The 21,917-nt window shown below is 32.4% G+C and overlaps 4 protein-coding genes across 6 annotated transcripts in view; 2 read left to right on the plus strand and 2 right to left on the minus strand.

Moving 5' to 3' along the window:
- The window catches only part of LOC125871945 (tyrosine--tRNA ligase 1, cytoplasmic-like), a 167,120-nt gene that overhangs the window by 70,812 nt on the left and 74,391 nt on the right, over positions 1 to 21,917 (minus strand). The gene's annotated exons all lie outside the window — the stretch shown is intronic.
- Positions 9,207 to 12,615, plus strand: LOC125872116 (uncharacterized). Its single transcript, XM_049552796.1, is given in 9 exon segments — positions 9,207 to 9,287; positions 9,371 to 9,460; positions 9,729 to 10,139; positions 10,578 to 10,981; positions 11,227 to 11,326; positions 11,409 to 11,468; positions 11,550 to 11,636; positions 11,742 to 11,870; positions 11,963 to 12,615. Coding segments are annotated over 9 exon segments (1,665 nt in total). The 3' UTR covers positions 12,266 to 12,615.
- Positions 13,334 to 18,927, plus strand: LOC125872038 (plastid division protein PDV2). Its single transcript, XM_049552698.1, has 2 exons — positions 13,334 to 13,737; positions 18,183 to 18,927. The coding sequence occupies exons 1-2, from the start codon at positions 13,516 to 13,518 to the stop codon at positions 18,795 to 18,797; spliced, it is 837 nt and encodes a 278-aa protein (XP_049408655.1). The 5' UTR covers positions 13,334 to 13,515; the 3' UTR covers positions 18,798 to 18,927.
- LOC125872086 (uncharacterized) lies at positions 20,498 to 21,279 on the minus strand. Its single transcript, XM_049552765.1, has one exon. The coding sequence runs from the start codon at positions 21,180 to 21,182 to the stop codon at positions 20,706 to 20,708; it is 477 nt and encodes a 158-aa protein (XP_049408722.1). The 5' UTR covers positions 21,183 to 21,279; the 3' UTR covers positions 20,498 to 20,705.

The raw sequence follows: 21,917 nt of genomic DNA on the forward strand, positions 1-21,917 counted from the left end.
ATGTCTCCTAATACCTCTTTACATATTTGATGAGATTGATTCATGTATATTTCTAGACCTCCAGCATGATTTCTAACTAAGTGCTGCAATTTCCCTGGAGATACAAATTTGTATTGTGATTCGAAATTTGTATCCTGCACAGTGAGTTATAACTAGTTTAACAACACAATGTAGGTATGTTGGCTGCTAGCCTAGTGCAACCTTCTTCCTCTGTCTTGGTTTGGGACCTGAAATATGAGCGAATTTACACAGGTGGAGTTTTAGATTAGTCTAACAATGTTGCAACATGTAGGAGGAAGGGGAAGGGGAAAGTTCACTATATTGAAATGCTTCAAAAAAAGGTTTGTATACATGCTAAGAAAATAGATAATTCTAGAATCATACAACTAAATGCTTTCGCACAACATGCACCAAAGTAACATAGAAACAATGCATCTAATCACATAGGTATCCTAAAGGGCACATAATTATTAATAACATCAAAATTCATGAACTTTAGTGTATATAGGAATAATAAGAGAAAAAGTCCAAAATAGTCCGTTATCTTTAGGTTAAGACTCAAAGTCATCTTTGAATTTTCACATGGAGCACTAACAGTCCCTCATGTTTGCAATATTGGTGCACTTTTGATCCTCCTTCAATTTTTTGCCTATTTTTTAATGTTGATTTGGTCCACAATTTCATGTATGGAATGTTCAACCATATTTATATATGTTTATAAAGAAGGTGAGAAGAAGAATACCTTATTCTATTCAATAGAAATATTATTGCTTCTAAACTAAGAACATCTTGACATATGACGTTGCAAGAAAATTATTTTTTGTACTATTGCACGTGAAATTAATGTGATTAACCTTTTGATTTTAGCTACAATAGTGTTTATACTAATTAGAACAATATTTTCTTCTTCTCACCTTCTCTCACATCGAGTTATTATTTCTATTAAATACATAAAAGACGATTAAGTATTCCATACATAAATTGTGGATAAAATCAATTTAAAAAAAATAGGCAAAAGTTTAAGGGAGGTTAAAAATGCACCAATATTACAAACATGAGGGACTATTAGCATGGAAATTCAAGAACAACTTTAAATATTAACTAAAAAATAAAAGACTATTTTAGATTTTTCTCGAAATAATAATAATAATAATAATAATAATGTTTTTGGCTATTTAATAGCATAGCATATAAAAAAGAGTCCTATTTGCTATAATTCTTATCTACAATAACCTAACTCCTCGATATGCTGAAATTGTGGACAATATAAATTTATGTTGCTGCCTGTTATTCTCAACGTCTAAGTCCTCAAAGTGTACATTTATCTATGCATTATTTTTATTAAAAGAAAATATGGTTTTATTTTCTTATCTTCATCTAAACAAATATGGTATCCAAAGAAACAAAATAAAAAATATACGGAGTATTTATCAGTTATAGTTTCGAGAAAAATAAATGAATTTTCTACTGATTGAACATCTTTCTTTATCTAACCCCAGATTCTCTCTTTAATATTACTATTCATGTCCCCAATTTCCCATAGTCCAATTGTTGTCAATAAACTCAACACATCATATTGGTTACTCCCTCTCCGTTTCATTTTATTTGATCGTATTGATTTGATACACTCTTTTAAAAATTGTTTTGTAAGTTATCAAGAGATCTAAATTCTTAGAACAAAAAAAAAGGAAAAGTTGGGTTCTTACAAGATGCTAAGTTCTTTGATAACATTATTGACATTAACTTTAACATCAAGAGTCAAGAGATATTACATGTAAATTAAATAATACAAGATTTCTCATATTATCTTACACTAAAGAAAGAAATATAGGTTAAAACAAATTATAGAGCAAAGAAAAAGCAAAGTAGTTCAATACCTGGAAACGGAAAGTGCTAACCCTGAAAAAAAATGTAACAAAAAGATTATAAATAATGGAAGAGAGATAAAAGAAGTTAATCTCTATAGAGAAATTGTAGGAGATATTTGATTCAGTTTCAGAAAATTAAGGAAGAATTATAGGTACCGTTTCAGAAAATAAAATAATCTATTAATTTTACAAATTCACAGTTTTAAAAATAAAAATTATTTTTAATGTATTAACAAAAGTAATTATTCTTTTTCTATTTTAACCTCAATATTAATAATTTTTCAAAATCTAAGACTAATGACTATACATTAAGATGAATAACGTGATAAAAACCCGTATTAGTTATATTTCTTTTTTAAAAACGTGAAAAATTTAACAAAAGCGAATGGAAGGAGTATAACCTAGCGCGGTTTTCTTCCGCTAAGGAGGTCATCCTTTTAACTTGTAATACTAATCCTAATGTGTTGGGCGTTAGAGCATGTTTGGATTGACTTAAAAATTGGTCTAACTCTATTTTTAAGTTATTTTTAGTTTTTAAAAATGTTTAACAAAGTTAAAAATAACTTTTAAAAAAGTTAAAAAATCAAAGTTATTGTTTGATTTTTTATTTTTTATTTCTCAGTCTACTTTTAATTGTCATAGTTCTTTTTGTAAAAAACCTTTGACTAACATTTTATGATAGTATATTTTTTCATTATATTGATATGTAAGAAATTGTAATTTATTGTACTTTTAGTATAATTTTTGAATATCTATTTCTTTTTATTTTAAATATCAATTAATTTAATTTTAAAAATTAGTAAAATTAACATTCAAAAAATTAAAAGTGGTAGGTAGAAGAGAGTAACTTAAAAACTATCTTTTTAAAAAAAGTGAAATAAACTTTTAAGTGTGGCGTTATATATGAGATGATCATTAATGAAGCTCTTATCTATTAATATAATAATTGGTCTGTGAGCATGTTGAAATTATTAGCACTTGGCTTAAAATAAGTAAAGCCCTTTTCCCATAAAATTAACAAAAACACACATACATATTTTTCTATATCATCTTCGGTGATAAGCTGATTGGAAAGCTCGAATTCTCACTTCGATCCATTCATCATTTTTTTTTGTGGTTTTCAATCTGTGCAGCAACGAAAAGTGAATATATATATATATATATATATATATATACATCTGATCAAGATGTTGGGTTTTGAAGGTGATTAGGGCGTCATGCGGAAACTTACAATTTGCAAATCATATAGTTGATAAATCAGATAACAAAAACTTATACTAAAAAATCAAAATATTATTATATCAAAACTAATATAAAGAAAAACATTGAAACTTTAGAGAGAATAAATCTCCCCATAAACAAGACTCTTAAACGACTACATTGTGGATGTTATTATTCTTGTGTTAGAAGAAACAAACCTATATTTATAGAGTCCTAAAACCTTTTCTACTAGAAAAGGAGCCCTAAAAGGAGAGAATAAACCAAATATAAAATAATATTATATTTTCCTTTCAAGTAAAGTAAAAACATTTATAGTAATATTTTGTTTTTTTTTAAGAAAAAATAAATCTTAAATTATGATAAGAAAATCAGGGCAAAACCAATCTTATGATAGACTCGAGAATGAGGAGGCTGATTCTCAATGAGGATATATAACTCCTCGATGCTGAAATTGTGAACAATATAAATTTATATTGCTGCCTGTTATTCTCTACATATAGGTACTTTAATTACCACACACCGTAAATTATATTTATACAATTAGCTCACTAATAATATATAATTTTTGTTACAAATATTTTATGCGACATGTACTTAAATCGCCGCTGAAATTTTGTTTTAAAATTTTAAGGGGCACATGCAATATGTTTTGGTAAGATTTCCAATAAGTCTTTAGAACGTTCTTTTCTAGATTCACACAACTACAAATACAGCACAAAGTGTACATTTATCTATGCATTATTATTAAAAGAAAATATGGTTTTGTTTTCTTATCTTTATCTAAACGACTATGGTATCAACGAAACAAAATAAGAAATATATTATTTATCAGTTATAGTTTCGAGAAAAATAGAAATAAATAAATTTGGTACAGATTGAACATCTTTCTTTATCTAACCCCAGATTCCTTCTCTTTAATATTACTATTCATGTCCCCAATTTCCCATAGTCCAATTGTTGTTAATAAATTCAACACATCATATTGATTACTCAATAAAGTTAAGTACTCCTTCCGTTTTATTTTACTTGATCGTATCGATTTAACACAGGATTTTTTTTTAATTAATTATTTTGTAAATTATCAAAAGATCTAAATTCTTAGTAAAACAAAGAAGGAAAAGTCGGGTTCTTGAAAGATGCTAAGTTCTTTGATAACATTATTGACATAAACTTTTAACATTAAGAAATATTACATGACTATGTATATAGTATATATAAAATTTCTCAGATTATTTTACACGGAATGAAGAAACATAGGTTAAAAAAAATTCTAGAGCAAAGAAAAAAGCAAAGTAGTTCATTACCTGAAAACAAAAAAGAACTACTGAAAAATGCTAATGGAGGGGATCCTAACCCTGAAAAAAACATAACAAAAAGATGATAATTAATGACAGAGAGATAAAAGAAGAATATAATGAAATAGTAAGTCAAAGAAAGACTAGAGAAAATGTAGGAGATATTTGATACGGTTTCAGAAAATTAAGGAAGTTACATGTGCCGTTTTACAAAATAATTTTTTATTTTTAATATATCAATAATTTTTTTTTTAATCTTCAATATTAATAATATTTCAAGACCTGAAACTAATGACTATACATCAATTAATATGAATGACTTGGTAAAAACTTTATTAATTTTTTTTCAAAAAAATGTGAAAAATATAAAGTGGACTAACAAAAATTAACCTTAACTTGTGATACTCATCCTAATTGTGTTGGCAGTTAATCGAATCAGCGGTAAGTGTGGCGGCATATGAGATGATCATTAATGAAGCTCTATTATCTATATACTTATGTTTTTATTAATTGGTCTGTGAGCATGTCTGTCATTTCCTTTGAAAATTGTTAGCACTTGGCTTACCAAGATCTACGGTTTATTTATTTCCATTTTTATAATGATAAAATCTCTATTTCTGCTAATATTTCATGTGTTTCTATTTATGATTCTTATGGAGCTACATATGATTGGAATCAGCTTATATATCTCGATTAAATATCAAATTATTTTATATGAAATGAAAAAAATAAGAATAACTCTAATAATAATATATCTCGTGATTTTCTCCTATTTTATTAATCACTAAACTACATTGCCATGACCTAGGTTTTCTGCTAGGATCATTAGCTTACATTTTAGACGAATATATGAATTAAGTTACTTGATTTTTTGTTCTAGACATTTGATAGAATAACGGACATTTCAAATAAATACTCTTAATTAGGATTAAGTCAGTTTATGTATCATCTTGCTATGATATTAGTTCAAGTTGTATATATAATTGAAATAGTGAAAGGTAATATTCCTTCAATTTGCCTTAAAGAGACAAATTATTTACTTGTATTAGATTGAAACGTGACTTATCGCTAATCATAATTAGTTTGGAATTGATTGATCAATTGAGTGGAAAAGAAGAGAATTCACACGTAATGCAAGAGTTGGCTATCTTATTTTTAAAATTCAAAATTTATATTAATTATTTGAATATAATTATTGTTAAAGTAATTAGATATGAACCAGGGAATAGCTGAGGAGCGGATGTAGTTAAAAAATAAAGAGCAACTTTCACATATAGCAAACAAAAAAATCATATTTGTATGCTATAACAAAGTTTGCATAATTGCGCTCCATAACAAACATATATATGTATAATTCGCTATATATATACAATTGAAAGCTGTCTATTTCGCTATACATATATACAAAAAGAAGCAATTCGTTGGCTCCTCTTCAGATTTGTATAATTTCACTGGCAGACCATTTGTATAAATTGTTGTTAGCCTCTCGTTTGTATAAATCGTTGACAAAAATATTTGTATATCAAAAATCGCTCTCTCTTTCGCTTTATACAAACATAAAACTGGGCAAGGGAATATTTTAATTGTATAATTATAAGTGTGTAGGACGAATATATATGTATTTGCATGTGTATATACAATTTTCTCGCGCTTTATACAAACAGAAACACAATTTATACAATTCTGTTGTATAAAACGAGAAAGAGAGAAAGACAAAAGAGAACTGGGCAGGAGAATATTTTTATTGTATAATTATAAGTGTATAGGATGAATATATATGTATTTGCATGTGTATATACAATTTTCTCTCTCTTTATACAAACAGAAACGCATTTTATACAATTCTGTTGTATAGAGCGAGAGAGGCGAGCACAGAGAGAGTGAGCGAGAGTTTGAGGGAGAGAGGCGCTGGCAAACAGTTTGCTACAGGACACAATTAAATCAAAGTGTGATTGTACCATTTAATTTAAATTAATAGTTTGCAATTATGTATAATTTTTCCAAAAATAAACATGAGGAAAATTTTAAGTGTAAATAATTATAAAAATACTGTAATAAATATGAACTTATAACTTTAGAATATAACGAATTCAATCGAAAAATCTCTGAGAAAGAAAAAATTCTGAATTTGCATATTAGCTATAGCTAGGAGTTAACCCCACATAAAAATATGTCAAGCTAAATTAATGACATTGTTACCCCATTAATTCGAGCCTCGACTAAAGCCACAAAACCATAGGAAAGAAAGTGATTGTCGTACCAACATGGATTGTGGTGTATCGATAGAAGTGTTTCATCCTTAATTAGAGGTTTTAGGTTTGAGCCTTGGGTATGGAGACAATCCTGTTGGGAGTGTCACCCCCGAATGGACCCTGCTGAACGCGATCCAAATTTAGTTTGAGCTTCAATGTGGACTCTTGACACCGGGTGAAAAGTCAAAAAAGAAGTGATTGTTGTAAGGTGAGGCAATGAGTCACACGTGGGCGTTGGCCATCGATGTGTGCACCAAGAAAGTATTCACCCTTTAAACCAAAGAATGCATGTTTGTCTTTTCTCTATCAATATTTGTTCATCATCACTTTACAACTTTTAGAAAGAATGTCGTCTTTTCTTCTTTCAATTCACTGTTAAGTAATCATCCAAAATGCACATTGTCCCATGCATCTTACTAGCTGTGACACAATATATACTTATCGGTCGTCCCACAACTAACAACATTCTATTCTATTACGATGTTAGATTAATCTGAATTCACGTCGCGTCACGTAGAATTAGTACATAAAAAAAGTATTTTTTTAACTATCAAAAGTTTTCTTAGTTTTAAGATTTAAATTCATGACCTCAAATAAAGGTTAATCTATAACGAATCATATTCATCTCGTCACACTTTTTTTATTATATATAATTACAACATAAATTGTTGACAAATGAATATTACTAGACTAGTCATTTCAATTTCTCACATTCTTTTTGCAATTGCTTTGACCCTTCACCTTTCAGCCCTTTTGAGGTGATCTCTTGTTAGTGCATCTCCTTGAAGGATAAAGCCCACCAACTTACTTTTTTAATATATCCATTCCTTTTCCCCCACAACTACGTACTGATAAGATTTGTTTCCCCCCGTGATTGGATTTGGGTGATATGATCTTATTTTTACGGTGTTATAATTAAATGATTTAAAAGAACGGTGAAGGAGAAAACATTATAAAACGACAGAGACATAAATATACAAAATTTTATTTATAAGAAATGCGAAGTACTTGTGAGGTATTGTGACGGCTATGATAGATGACAAGTCAGAGAAGGATTGACAAACTTCTAGGATAATAAGTTTTTAATTAAGAAGTGTGCATATGATACTTTAGGCGAATCATACATGAGACATATTGGATTAAAGCAGACAATACGTGTCATGATTTTGAATCATGACATTACTTAGCTAATTAGTTGAACTAAATTACATCTCTAATTTTAGTTAGCACATTAGCATTGTATCTTTATATCATGATTAACAACCATTATATTGGTTTTTTGAATGTAGCTCAAATTAAAGAAGTAGCTTGTCCACGTTAGTTCTCATTTGAAATAAAATTGGGAACATGTTCATGTGTAAGCTAGGAGGACCTTTCAATTTATAAAATCAGTCCTTTCCTGTCGGATATATATGTTAAGTGATAGTACTGCTTCTTATAATGTCAATTTTAAAGCTAGTACATACATTAAATACGTTATACAATTTCCTTTTGTCATTTGGTAATAATTGGGCAAATGCATTAAAGAAAAAACTTTGGTACTTCTTTAGCATAGTGTATATTCCAAAGTCTAAAATGTGACTTTGTTGAAATAAAAAAGGTTACCAGCTAATTTACTTCTTTTAATGCAACAAAAGGCTCCCGGCCCCTTTTCATAAAAGTAGTCCACTATAAAGGTAGTATTGCTTTCTAAGTGACTAGTCAAAGCCTCACCAACAAAGAATAATATCGTGCAAAATATAGGATCCAAACTTCATCTAATAAAAAATCTCTGTTTTATTTCACAAGGTATTTCATTTGGATATCGCTATTTAACTTATATTTTTTTTTCATGTCTATTCATTTTGAAACAACTTCAAAGATGCAAAAGCCTAGTGTTGTCTGAACTTCAGCTATATCTACATGAACATTAGGCAGAAATGACTCAAATTTAGCATGTCTGAATTTCAGCTACAATATGAAACTTCACACATTTGTGTGTGGTTCAAGTCTAACTTCAGTCATCGCATTTCTAAAGTTATTCCAAAGTGAATAGACTTGCAAATTTTTACGCACTTTGAATGATGATCCAAATACGAGATGATTAAACAAAAAGTAAAGGGTAGTGAAAGACTCAAAATAAGCCACACGTTTAAAGAAACCTCAAGTGAATGAATGCATGCGCTCATAATTCATAAATATAAGTCCATACCTTGGAGTGAAAAATATGAAATGCTACTAACAATCAGAGTGAACCACTAGATATATATGTATATATATTTAATTTAATTGAGTATTATTTTAGGAAACTTGTGGTGACTGGGTAAGTAGTCTCAATATTTAAAGTATTCTTGTTGTTACCAATTTAATGTTTCTTGGAATTTGTCATAACTTGTTTTTCTTGCTTCTGTTTGGGTAGATGTACATCTTTTGTTATACATAGCTGCAATTAATGCTCTGTTTCAGTAAATTTTATTTTTAAATTTGCGGGGTCTTTTCCAATATGCTTAATTATTTTCTCTACTTGTACATTTTTTTTCCACTCTGCTATACTACTTGTCATGTTAAAATGAGTGAACTTTCACATTGACATGCAGTTTAATTAATTGATGAAGACAATGGAGGAAGAAGAGATTAGTGAATTGTGCAAATATTCATACCATCTTGATTTGGTAAGACTTTATTTATTTACCATTACCTTTTGTTCTAAAGCAGAGTGTTCGATTGAGGCGTAGTTCATTGTTGTTGTAAATAGGATACTGGGATAGAAAAGAACTATGTTGAGCTGAAGAAGAGGCAATTATATGGCGGCAGACGCCATGATTCATCTAAGGAAGAGATTGATGTAAGAAGTTTGTTTACCTGATTTTCTTCTTTTTTTTGTACTTGTTCTGCTTCTTGTTTACTTTAATGTGTTGAAAGGAAAATGACTTCCCTCCAAGAGTTTTGGTGATATGAAGTCATTCTCCGCGTTTTGATGGAAAATATTTTCTCGCAACCAAACTCAAGAAAATGATTTGTTTTCTGGAAAATATTTTTAGTCATACGAAATACACCAATGCTGGCAAAATTGTTCTGTCTTTAGTAATTTATCTTTACTTGTTAAATTTCAGCATGCTCATGAGGATCATCTGGTTAGAGAAATTGCTCTTCTGGAGCTGGATATTATGTGTTTGGAGAAGTATCTTCTTTCAATGTATCGGAAAACATTCGCCAAGCGATTAGAATCACTGTCCATGAAGGATGATAGAACAAAAACTAATTCAATTCCCAATGAAAAGAAGTTTGCACAAGTGAAGGAGACTCCAAGGACTAATATTATCACTAGTCCTATTTTGCCTACTTTGAGTAATGCAGTCAAAGAATGTGATGATGACAAACAAAAACTAGTTGTTGACTCAACCATTTTGAGATGCCATTCTTCCCTATCACATGCTGCTTGTTCCTTCAGAGCTTCACCTTCAGTTGCAGTTCTTGCTGATGCTGTAGACTCATACCATTCTATGCCTTTATCAATGCTGGAGGTAAGTGTACTGCTAGGAAAAGAAATAAAGTCAACAAACTCTCGTGACTATAATTTTGTACTTGGAGCAACAGAGGGTGGCCTCCTCCTCTTGTTCCAGGCCAGTGACATAGTCGAGTGGGGTTGGTAGCGAGGGCATTGGGTTCGAGTGTCACCTCCTCCTACATTGGACATGAGTTAGAGAGAGGCCTAGTCAGTTTATAAATGCTCTGCAACCCTTCACCTCACGAGTTAGCTTTTGGGGTTGAAGTTAGGCGTGTCCTTAACATTAGTCTTGGGCTCTTGGAGTTGAAGTAACCTTTACCTTACTGCTAACTAGATTATTCATCTTAATTTAGTTTTATTTCATTTACCACTCTGCACATAATACAAGAACTAAGTTTTGTTAATATGCACAGTAGAGTAGCTAATAATTGAAATCTTATTATGTTGCAACCAGCATGCTCAACCATCAACTTCAAACAGGAGTCTCACGGAGCATCATGTTACTAGTTGTTCTAATAATCTTTACGATTACTCGCCAAGCCGGTTGTCTGAGGAAATGATCAAGTGCATTTCAGCCATATATTGTCAGCTTGCTGATCCACCTTTATTCAGTCGTGATTTAAGTTCGTCTCCCATCTCAGTATCATCATCAACACTTGAATCTTTTCCTCAAGCACAGAGTGATATGAAGGGACATCAATGCATAGAAAATTCACCTTCCAATTTGTTGAGCAATCCTTTCCACTTTGAAGACTCAAAGGGATTTAGCGGATTCATTGTTAGAATGGTTGAGGTGCTACGACTGTGTCGAGATAGTCAGAGCTTAGATGGTGTTGAACAAATGCTGAAACAATTTAGGTAAAGCCTTTTAACTCAATTTGTACTTTATATTATACCTCTTACATACAAGCCAACAAAATCTTAAACCATTCTTCTGCATTATGATGATTATAAGTACATTTACATGACTATTGATGGTCTGCCTTCTATAAAAAGTTGTTCATTACATGGATAAATTAAATTTCTGTTTGGTGTAACTTTTGATCGTTCAATAAGCTTGCAGAATAGTGCAACTCTGAATAATCTTGAACTTGCCAATGCAGGTACCTAGTCTCAAAATTGGAAGAAGTCGCCCCCAAGGAAATGAGACATGAAGAGAAACTAGCCTTTTGGATTAATGTCCACAATGCATTAGTAATGCATGTAAGATTTCTGTACCTAAGAGTTATTCCAAGACCTTTTTTACTACGCGATAAATTATGAACCAGCATCGTGTATTTTACAGGCATTTTTGGTTCATGGGATTCCAAGAAGTAATCTCAAGAGAGCATCTTTACTTCTTAAGGTAAGAAAATTCTGCTAAAATGTATCCGTTTTTGCTGTGTAACTTGCTCTTTATAACTCAGTACACTTTTTCATTTTTCAGTCAGCTTACAACATTGGAGGGAATACAGTAAGTGTGGACATGATTCAGAATTCTATACTACAATGCCAGTTGCCTCGTCCTGGTCAGGTAACTAATCAAATTCAGTTCCTGTTTCTGTAGTACTTGAGAGAGCTCATGTTACTACATTTCCTCCTTGAATTCATATGTATTAATTTTTCCTGTACGAAACAGTGGCTTCAGTCATTTTTCTTTACGAAACAAAGATTTAAGGCTGGCGATGCAAGAAGAGGATATGCAATTGAGCATCCAGATCCTCGCCTACGCTTTGCTCTTTGCTCAGGAAATCATTCTGATCCTGTGGTAATACACTGACAAAAGCATTACTGTCATTTCACCCAAACTATCTTTTTTCCTGTTTTGCCTAAAACTGATGATATCTTGTAAATATGCAGCTTCGTTTGTACACATCGAAGAGAGTATTCGAAGAACTAGAAGTGGCTAAAGATGATTACATTCAGGCAAACATAAGGGTACACAAAGAACAAAAACTAGTCCTTCCAAAGAATGTGGAATCTTATGTTAAAGAAGTGAATGTGAGTCCTTCTGGTTTGTTCGAAACGATAGAGTTAGCATTACCTTCTTATTTGAGGAAGAAATTTCAGCAGCCCAAGCAACAAAATTTGTGGAAGAAAATTGATTGGATTCCTCACAACTTCAGTTTCAGATACCTTATTTCAAGTGAATTGGTTGAATGATCAGTTTCAAAGTTTTGAATGTCAGATGAATCACAATCAAAGGGGTTGTTCAGATTGAAAAGTGGTTCAATTTTGTGAAAATATTTGAACTTGTTGTTTAACAAAAATGCTATAGTTGTGATTCAACTGTCATTCCTAATGACTAATGAGTGTATCCTCATTTTCATAAGTTAGTTTGTAACAATTTGGATGGTCCAAACCTCATTTATTCTCTTGTTTTTCTATTTTTCTTTGTTGTTGAGAGTTTTTCATTGGTTATTGTAGCTCTAAGCAGAAGAATTGTATGCAAAAGCCTAAAGGCAGTTAGACACTATAAACAAGTGGTGTTGTAAATTATAAAGGAGTGAATAGGTTAAATTTACTTTGTGAGTTTTATATTTAAATTACTAGGTATTTTCATTATCTTTAACTATAACCCCTTTTAGATTTAAAAAGCCTCAGTCAAATATGAAAAAATATGTGGGATAATTTGCCGAGAGTTGAGTGAAGATGAAAAAAAATAACAACTAAATCTGATCAGAGACCCCTTTCATATATTGGTTGAAATATATAAAAGACTATTTAACTAGATGCGTGGCAAATGCAGAAAGGACTATAGTCAAATATTGAACCATTCAACGTTAGTCAAACCAAAAAACTTGTTAGACCATTTGAGAATTAGCTCCAAAACCTCCTCCTTACTATCGAAATAAAGTCTGCCGATATCATGTCAAATTAGGTCTTGAAACTAATTCACACCTTAAAAACTAGTTGTTGGTTTTGTTGTTATTACATTACTTTCCTTGCATCCACATTTTCAAAAAATTAATATAATTTAAATTAATTGATTTATTTTTTTGTGACCTCATAAACAAATAGTTAATGAAAGATAAAACTAATAAAGTAAAAGTAACAAGCTTCAAGTACTATCGTTATTCATTAATTATAACCCAAAATAAATAGCAACAGTGATCGTGGACCATAAAAATAATTTCCGAAAATCAAATGTTTGTTGGAGATATATTAGTTTCAGGTAAAGGACAAAATCGACAATTAGAAAATTTGTTTTGTTTTTTTTGTTAAGAGGGTTTAAATAGAAAAAAGTAAAGCTCTAATGTCATCTCTTTAGTTTCAAGAAAGCACCACAATCACTTGTATTTCGCTTCTTCTTTTTTCTTTTGTCACTTTCTTGCCACTTCTTTGTCCTCATTGCAGAAACCCAATTCAAGATTTTCAATTTGCAGAACCCAAAAATCAAGAATCTTTAAGTTATGGATGAAGATAGAATAGGGTTAGTACTGGCTAGAATCTCTGAGCTGAGGGTAGAGATAACGAATTGTATTCATAAAGCATCTAAGAAAGATGAAGTGGAATCTGGAAATGGAGAAGACCCAGATGGGAAAACCCATGAGGATGATGATGAAGCAGTGGATTGCTTGTTGAAGATTAAGGATGCTCTTGAATCACTTGAAGCCCAAGTGTCTTCTTTGCAGGTCTCTTCTTGATACTTGTTCTACTTCAATTTTGAACCTTGGAATTTTTCCCCTGTTTGGGTAAATGTGTGATTATTGAAGATTTTTATCTGTAGCTGACTGACTCCAATTAGTTTGAGATTGAGGGGTTGTAGTTATTTTTTATATGCTACAGAATTTTGCAAGATTTTCAATTTTTTTGATTTGATAGGCAAGGCGGCGCCTAATTTAGGGTTCAACCCAGCTCGGTTTGGTTTAGTTTTTCATTAAAAAAAATCTAAACCAATTATGTCGGTTTATTAAATCTAAAAACCAAATCAAACCACATTTTTTCGGTTTTGGCTTTACTCGGTTCTTTCGGTTTTTCGTGTTTTCAGTTTTTTACAACTATACGGTGTTTGGAAAATAGATCCAATATATTTTCACTTGCATGTGTGATAAGCTAAACTTAAAAAATGTCAAATGAATAAATTTTTTTTGAAAAAAGGGTAAAATTCACATGAGTATAAAATATATTTTTTTGAAATATCAACTCTCATTATATTAAATTAATAAGATTTACCCTTCGGGGTGGCCCAGTGGTTTGAGCTTGGGACTTCCATGTTGGAGGTCTCAAGTTCGAAACCCCTTGCCAGCGAAAGCAAGGGGTTTGCCTTCTGGGTCGAGCTCGTCGCACCAGGCTTGCCTAGTGCGGGTTATCTCTCCTATGTGGTTTGCGAGCTATTGCATAGGAGCGGGGGTTTTACCCTGTGCGCACCCAAAGGGTAGCGGCTGCGGGTTTCCCTTGTCATCAAAAAAAAAAAAAAAATTAATAAGATTAAAGGCTACATGCAAACTGAATACAAAACAAAATATTTACAAAGTAAATTGTTAACTTTGAATTTCAAAAACTATAACAATATAATTGTAACTTCGGATCTAAATAAAAAATAAAATATTTACAAATTTTTCAAGCCCAGATTTGAAATAAAATATATAAACATTGAAAACTATAAACTAACTAAAAATATATTAACAAAGCAGATTATAAATAATATTTTTTATCTATATATAATATTTACAAAATTTTCCAAGCCCAAATTTGAAATAAAATATATAAACATTGAAAATTATAAACTAACTAAAAATATATTAACAAAGTAAATTATAAATAATATTTTTTATCTATAAATAAAATAATATATATATATATATATATATATATTATGTCGGTTTGGTTTGGGTTTGGTTTGACTTTTTTTCTTTTACCAAACCAAGAGTGGTCAGTTTTTTTTTTCAACCATCAAACCAACCAAACCAAACCACAAATCGTTTTTTTTTCCGGTTTGATTTGATTCGTCGGTTCGGTTTGACTTTACGGTTTGGCTTGTACACCCCTAGTTCAACCTTAATGAGTAGTTGCTAAAAGCTTTGTTTGATTTTCTTAACTCACTTGCATCGAATTTCTTGGTGGGGTTTCTGTAGTTTTTTTTTTTCTTCTTTCAAAATTGGGGTAGGGAAAAATGGGGAGGGGATTACAACGTGGGAATCGAACCTCACTAACAATATGAAAGTTCAGGTAGCCTAGCCAACCGTCTGAGCTTTGTAGTCTGGTTTATCTGTTGTGCTATGAACATATTTGCTTTTGGAAATATTCCCGTGTGTGATTACTGATTAGTGATTTCTATTGTTCTCTTGTTGATGCTTTTATTGCGCATTAGATGTTTTAAAGTTTTTAGAGTTGAAATTTAGGATACAAATTTGATGGTTAGCCTAAGGTTATTTTTTCTGGATGGGAACCTGTGGCTGGATATTCTGTATTGAATTTTCTTCGGTGAGATTAAGTAATGTATAATGTTGAATTAGATGGACTTAACATGGTTGAGATTTGTATCATGAAGTGGATAAAAGTCTTCTTGACAGAAATGGATGAGAAGTTCTCCGTTTCGATAAATTATCATGTGTGTTCTTCAGTTCCAATGAAATGTATAGAATTTCAGGATTTGACATGCAGTTATACATCTGACTCTAATGCCGTTGCACATTACCATATACACACACGCTGATGACCGAGATATCCGCGCCTCTACCCTCCTCCAATCAAGCACCAGGGTTTTTTGTTTGTGGCACAATGGCAGAGTTTGAAACCGTGATGTGCGCTAAATCCAACTCACATCACGACTGCAGTCCTACCACTAGACCAAAGCCATGGGGCTCAAATGTTGTTGCACGTTGCTGTTATTTACTACTGTTAGGGTTTGTACATTTTGTTAACTTTGCTATGGCCTATGTACATAATGTGTATATATCTACGCCACGTAACATGAAGTCATTTTGAATTTGGTAGAGTTAAGTGGAGCCAGCCGTTTTCAAATTCTTCGGTGAGATAAGTGGGACTTAGGGGGTTTAAAGTTGCTTGAGCAGACTATTGACTATTGTATGCAACTTTGAGTTCACGGTCAAATGTTAAATGGTAGTCTTTGAATCTACTTTTTTGTGAGATGAAGTGTCTGACTCTGTCTGTATGTTGCAAGACAAATCGGAGCTCAAAATCCTGACCAACCTTAATGTGGATAAAGTTCTTAGCACCCTTAAAAGCAATCCAGTTGAGATTTGAGTGACAAATCTTTTGTGTCTTCAATTACTTTTGTATACAAGTGATGAAGGGCCTACAGAGGAGAGGGTAAAGAGGTAGGAGAATGTAGCTCCGGGTGGGAATATAACCTTTGCCTATTGTAGTGCAAGTGAACCTGGATATTATTACTTATATTGTGATTTTCTCATCTCTCTTTGAAGCTAAAGATTTTGAGGTGCTACTTTTTACTACTCACTAATCCCTTGAAATATAACTTACCTGGACGACCTTCCCCTAAAATTGTTGACTTTTTAATTGATTCATTGATGTGAATGCTGATTCCTAGCGCTCGCAGTCTCTTTGTAGGTCAAGTAGATACCTGATTTTAGACGCCGTTTCATAAACGAGACCAGTCATGCTATTCTAACAAGAGAAATGGAAATCTCAGTGTCGAACCCCATAATCCATCCCCTGTTTTGACACACAGCTGAAAATTGATCGGGTGTTTTGAAAAGTCTTGAATTCTCAACTACTTAACAAGAGTTCCAGCTGTGATATTTCTCATTACGAATTTGTTCTTATCATGTTACCTTTAAATTGCTTAAAGATTATTATCCAAGGTTTGATAAAGTAACTTCTGAGGGTAATGTGTTGGCAAAATATTGATCAATCAGACAGGAATTCCTAGGTCACTTTGTCATGGAGGCATGTGTTTCAAGTGATAGTGTTCTTATCTAATGTGCAAGCTAGGATCTGTTGCTAAGTGTCTGTTGCTGTTACTATGCATAGTCAACTGGAGAGTGACTGTATCATGTTGCAAGATGAATTACATTTTGCTTCTGGAATAAGAACGCCACAGCCTAAATGTGTCATCACTGGCTTTCATCATAGAGTTTGAAGTTTGTATAAAAAATCTTCATGTAAATTTAGATAATTGTTATACTTAAATTACCTCTTGGTCGTGGCATGTTGGGCTTGGGACGGTAGCACGTGCTTGGTTGTGATGTTCTGCAGAGGGCAAACTTTGTATCCTACCATCCCTAAATGCAGGGTTAAACTTTTGATCCAGTAACCACGATAGTCGATCCTGGTCCAATCATTGCAATGCCATTTATAAGCTTTAGAATTACCACTGAAACAGGCATAATCTTTGTGAAGAGGCCAGTACTAACTTTTAGTCAATTTTTCTCTCTTTATCATAAGGGCTTAATATGTGTCAACTGATGCACTTGTTTTGATATCTTTATTTCATGAAAAGTCACAAGGTGCCTCTGGTATTTACAAATGAAACGATTCGTCAATTTTAGAAGAGATTTATTTTCCTGTTAAAGACATTTTTTTGCATTTAGTTAATGGCTAGTGTCGCCCGTTACTGGTCACAGTAAAGCCAAAGGTTGTTCCCATCCCTACCGATGCCGGGTGAGATGGCAAACATCTCTTCTTTGTACGAGCCCGTCTTTATGAAAAATCTTTATATGAGGTTGGTACTTATATGTAAAAAGATAGTCTTCCTATTTGTTTCAAACTCAATGTAGTCCAATATTCCATAGCAGCAGTATTTTTTTGCCCGGGATTCTTCCAATGGTATCTGTGAGTAAATTAGTTTTCGTCTTGTCAAAAGTCCAATATCCCAATGCTCTGCAGTAATTTCTTGTTCCCTAAGGATTCAATGGCCTATGCCTCTTCCGAAAAACAGTATTTCTGAGTAACTTAGTGAAACTCCTTATCCCAGTTGCCTGCCTGAGATCATTGACTGCATCCTCTAAAGTTGTTATTATCTTGCTCTCTGTTTTTACATGTATACAACAAGGCTTTTATGGCATTCTTTTTGCTTTCGAATTTATGCATTTCAACTATGTTGTCCCCCTTTATTGAAGCTATACCTCATTGCCTTTAATTTCGAATGTTTCAGGCACTACAGGAGCAACAATGGTATGAAAAAGAAGCAGCGCTGGCTGAGATTGGTTATAGTCAAGAAAAATTGCTCCAGACACTGAAAGGGTACGAAGGCAAGGATTATCAAGTCATACACGAGGCAATTGCTTTTGTTTCTGAAACAGTAGAAGACAACAACGATCTTCTACTTCCTCCTTACCCTAGCAGACCTTCTCGTACCCTGGTGTCAGACAAGGGTTATGGTGTACACTTGCCATCTGCACGGAAACTCACTCAAAATGGGGTAACTGGTAGCCACAACCACCATTCCAGGAAAGATGTCGATGAAGCTAACCATGAAAGATCCGAGCCTAAAAGCCCATTAAGAATGGTAAAATTCTTCCTCAGTGCAGCAGCCAAGACAGCACTCACAGTTGTTGGTGTAATATCTGTCTTGACTTTGGCTGGATTCGAGCCTCAGATAAAGAAACGGGATAATCAGATCAATGTTTCAAACTTGTTTCAACAGGTGGCAAGCAGAAAAGTCCCCGTTGTTGAAAATGGTGAAAATCAGTGCGTTGTGAAAGAGAGAGTTGAGATCCCATTTGAATCAGTTGTGGCTACTCCAGATGTAAATTATGGCTGTGGATGAAAGGTTGTTCGTTTTTCTGTTTTCTTTTCGTGTAAATCCCACTTAAGTTTTTGACTCTATTAACTCTGTGTGGCCTGACAATGTAATTTGTCTTAGCTAGAGAAAGTTCAGTCAGAAAATAAATTTCTCACATCTCTCATTGTGCCCTGTATTCCTGATTTGATATTTTTTACTTGAGTCGAGGGTCTACCGAAACTATATGGATACACTCTATCCTCTTCAGACTCCACTTGTGCGATTATGTTGCTATCTCAATGTGCCTCATAACTTACTCTGCATGTTTGTTTTTTTCAATTGTCAACGAGTGTTATGTATTATTTCTTTATTTTAAAATCGATCCCACTCGCGAGCGACGTTATCCTACAATATTTAAGAAAATTGGTGACCTGGGAAATGCATGGCAGTGAGTTGTGAGTTAAGGTTTTTGTCTTTTTTTTTGTGTTTTCGTATGATCTGTGTGTCCCTTGATAGATCTGCAGTAGATTTGCCAACTTAGTTCATTACTATAATGTCGCACGAATGGATTGAATAAACAAGTTGGTGTTTTATTAAATGAAGGGACACAATTGTTGCACATTCATGTTTTGGCTCACCTGAAATTTGAAGACTTTTTAAGTATCAGAGCAACTTCCTACAGACAAAAGCACATGCTAGCTATCCAATTATTGAGTTGAAATTACAAGAGTTGGTTTAATAATTTACTGTTATTTTTCCCTTTTTCTACAAAACCAAGATAAGATAATTTTGTTGGCTGTTGCACTTTCTTGGGCCCTTCTTGTTGTGCAATTGGCAATTTTATACTCTAGTTTATGCACATGGATATATAAGAGACTCTAACTCGAGACATCTGATTAAGGAGCAAAGAGTATTTACTATTCCATCACAATCTTTGTTGGTCTAGACTCTGTATCACTCAAAGCTGGAAGCTACTAATAAGCTAAGTTAAAACAAATACCATAAATTATTAGTTGAACAATAATTGTACTTCAATTCCCAAATTAGTTAAATTGGTCTATCACAATTGACATTTCGTAGTACTTGTCCAGTTGTCCTTCCTGATTATTATAATGTCCCAAACTTCCAATTATTTGATGGACTTATTTGGACCAACTAATTAAATCACGAGTATATAAAAAAAAATTATGTTCAATAAGGATGGGTACAAAATTTCAAAATTCTAGTACCAATCCTTAATTTAACATCATGCGCTAACTGCTTAATACTATCAACAATTTGCAAGAAATGGGAACTTCCTATTTAAAAGCATACTTCTTTTTTCTGGGAATTTCCTTTGCAAATTTAGTACTCCCTATTCTTGAATGGTACTCGTAGGTTTGTTCACTTTTACTTGTATTATTTTTGATTTGTCACTTTTTACATATCAAAAAAATTATGTTAGATTATTTTCTTAATAAGTATACCAAATCCAAATATAACAAATAAAAATGAACGAATGGAGTATTACTGACAAAATCAACATGCATTTGTGTTACAATATACATGTAGGACATGTGGGAATGCCTACCATCCATTCTATTTCAACATATACAGAATTACATGCTAGTATTAATACCAAACATAAATTGATTTCTTCATGTGTTACGCAAGACCTTTTCACTTTCACTAACTATTAATAAACTCACCCATAAAATATGATATGAGATCTCTCGATTCTTAACTTAAACGTTTCAAATTAAGTCTTGAGATAATAAACTTCTGGATAAGGAAGCATTTTCCCTTAGCGTGCCTACCCATACAAGTCCATAGTAAATAATAAGTGAGTTGTGAATACCAAATGACTAAATCGAAAAAAATTACATATAATTTTCCTCCGACATCCTTGGTCATTTTAAATCATATGACACTGATTGATATATATATAAATTTTGAATCCCCGAAAGAAAACTTCTAGTACTGTAGTGGCAGAGGTGACTCGAAAACTTCAAGTCTCAGGTTCAAATCCTTAGTATGACAATCGTGCATTTTCTTGAATTTTCTTGTTAATATTCCTGACGACCCGGTTACTATATTGGACAAATTACAGTAATCATTAAGAGCTGTGCTTGCTTTAACAGCAAGTACACACATATCTTGAAGTGAAAGTGGGGTTTGTAATTTAGAAATCGGCAAAAGAAAATAAAGCTGACCAAGCTGCAAGATTTCATCTTTGGCTAATTGAGGAACTAATGAATTGACATTCATGGCTTCTGAGCTACAAAGGAAGAAATCAGGGTTTTGGATAACGATCTCGCCGGCGGTAATGGGTTGCCGGAATTCTTGAAGTTTTCCGTTCATCTGAATCACCATGGCTACTTTTGTAACTGGCAAATTCATTATGCTTCCATTTTGTTTTGTCATCAATGGTGATGATGTACAAATACCCATTTCAACTGATTTTTTTAGAAAAGAGAGAAAAAAACAGGGTAAAACAGAGGATTTTTTAAAATTTTGTTGTGTGGATAGAGTTGAGGAATTGGCAGTGAAGGAGTTGTGGTTTATATAGAAGTGGAGGGTACTTTGGGTATATTCAGTGACTCGGTTTTGACCGCTAATCAGGCTCAACTAATAAGTTGTGAATACCAGAAAAAGTAGACAAAGTACTCACTCGTGTCTTTGCTATATGGTGTTTTTAGCAACTAATGAAATATTCTTTCTTATTATAGTCGTTGTCATGTTTCACTTTTCAATAGTCAAATTACATTCAACTTGTCACTAATTCATTTTTCGAGTCATGATAACACCTATTATAATCTACCAATAGATAAGTCAATCCATACCCAGAACATGGAAGTCACAAGTACAGAGTTGTCTAATATAAAAATATAAGTCCTAAAGTTGAACCACAACAAGTCGTCTCAAAGGCAAAAAACTAGCTAAACATATATACAAAAAGAGACAGGTTGATCCACGACGTCAAGTACTCACCCTCGTCTCCGATTCTCAAAAGCTATAAAAGATAGCACGAACAATTATCATTGGTAGCTTGTACTAGGACCTGCATCACGAAACAGATGCAAAATATAGCATGAGTACCAAGTCAGATTATATGAATATTGACTAGTATTTTAAAATGTATATTTTTATCAAATTAACATGAGAAAATTTATGAGTTGTTGTGCT

Source organism: Solanum stenotomum, chromosome 1, assembly GCF_019186545.1.
Source record: "Solanum stenotomum isolate F172 chromosome 1, ASM1918654v1, whole genome shotgun sequence".
Classification (NCBI taxonomy): domain Eukaryota; kingdom Viridiplantae; phylum Streptophyta; class Magnoliopsida; order Solanales; family Solanaceae; genus Solanum; species Solanum stenotomum.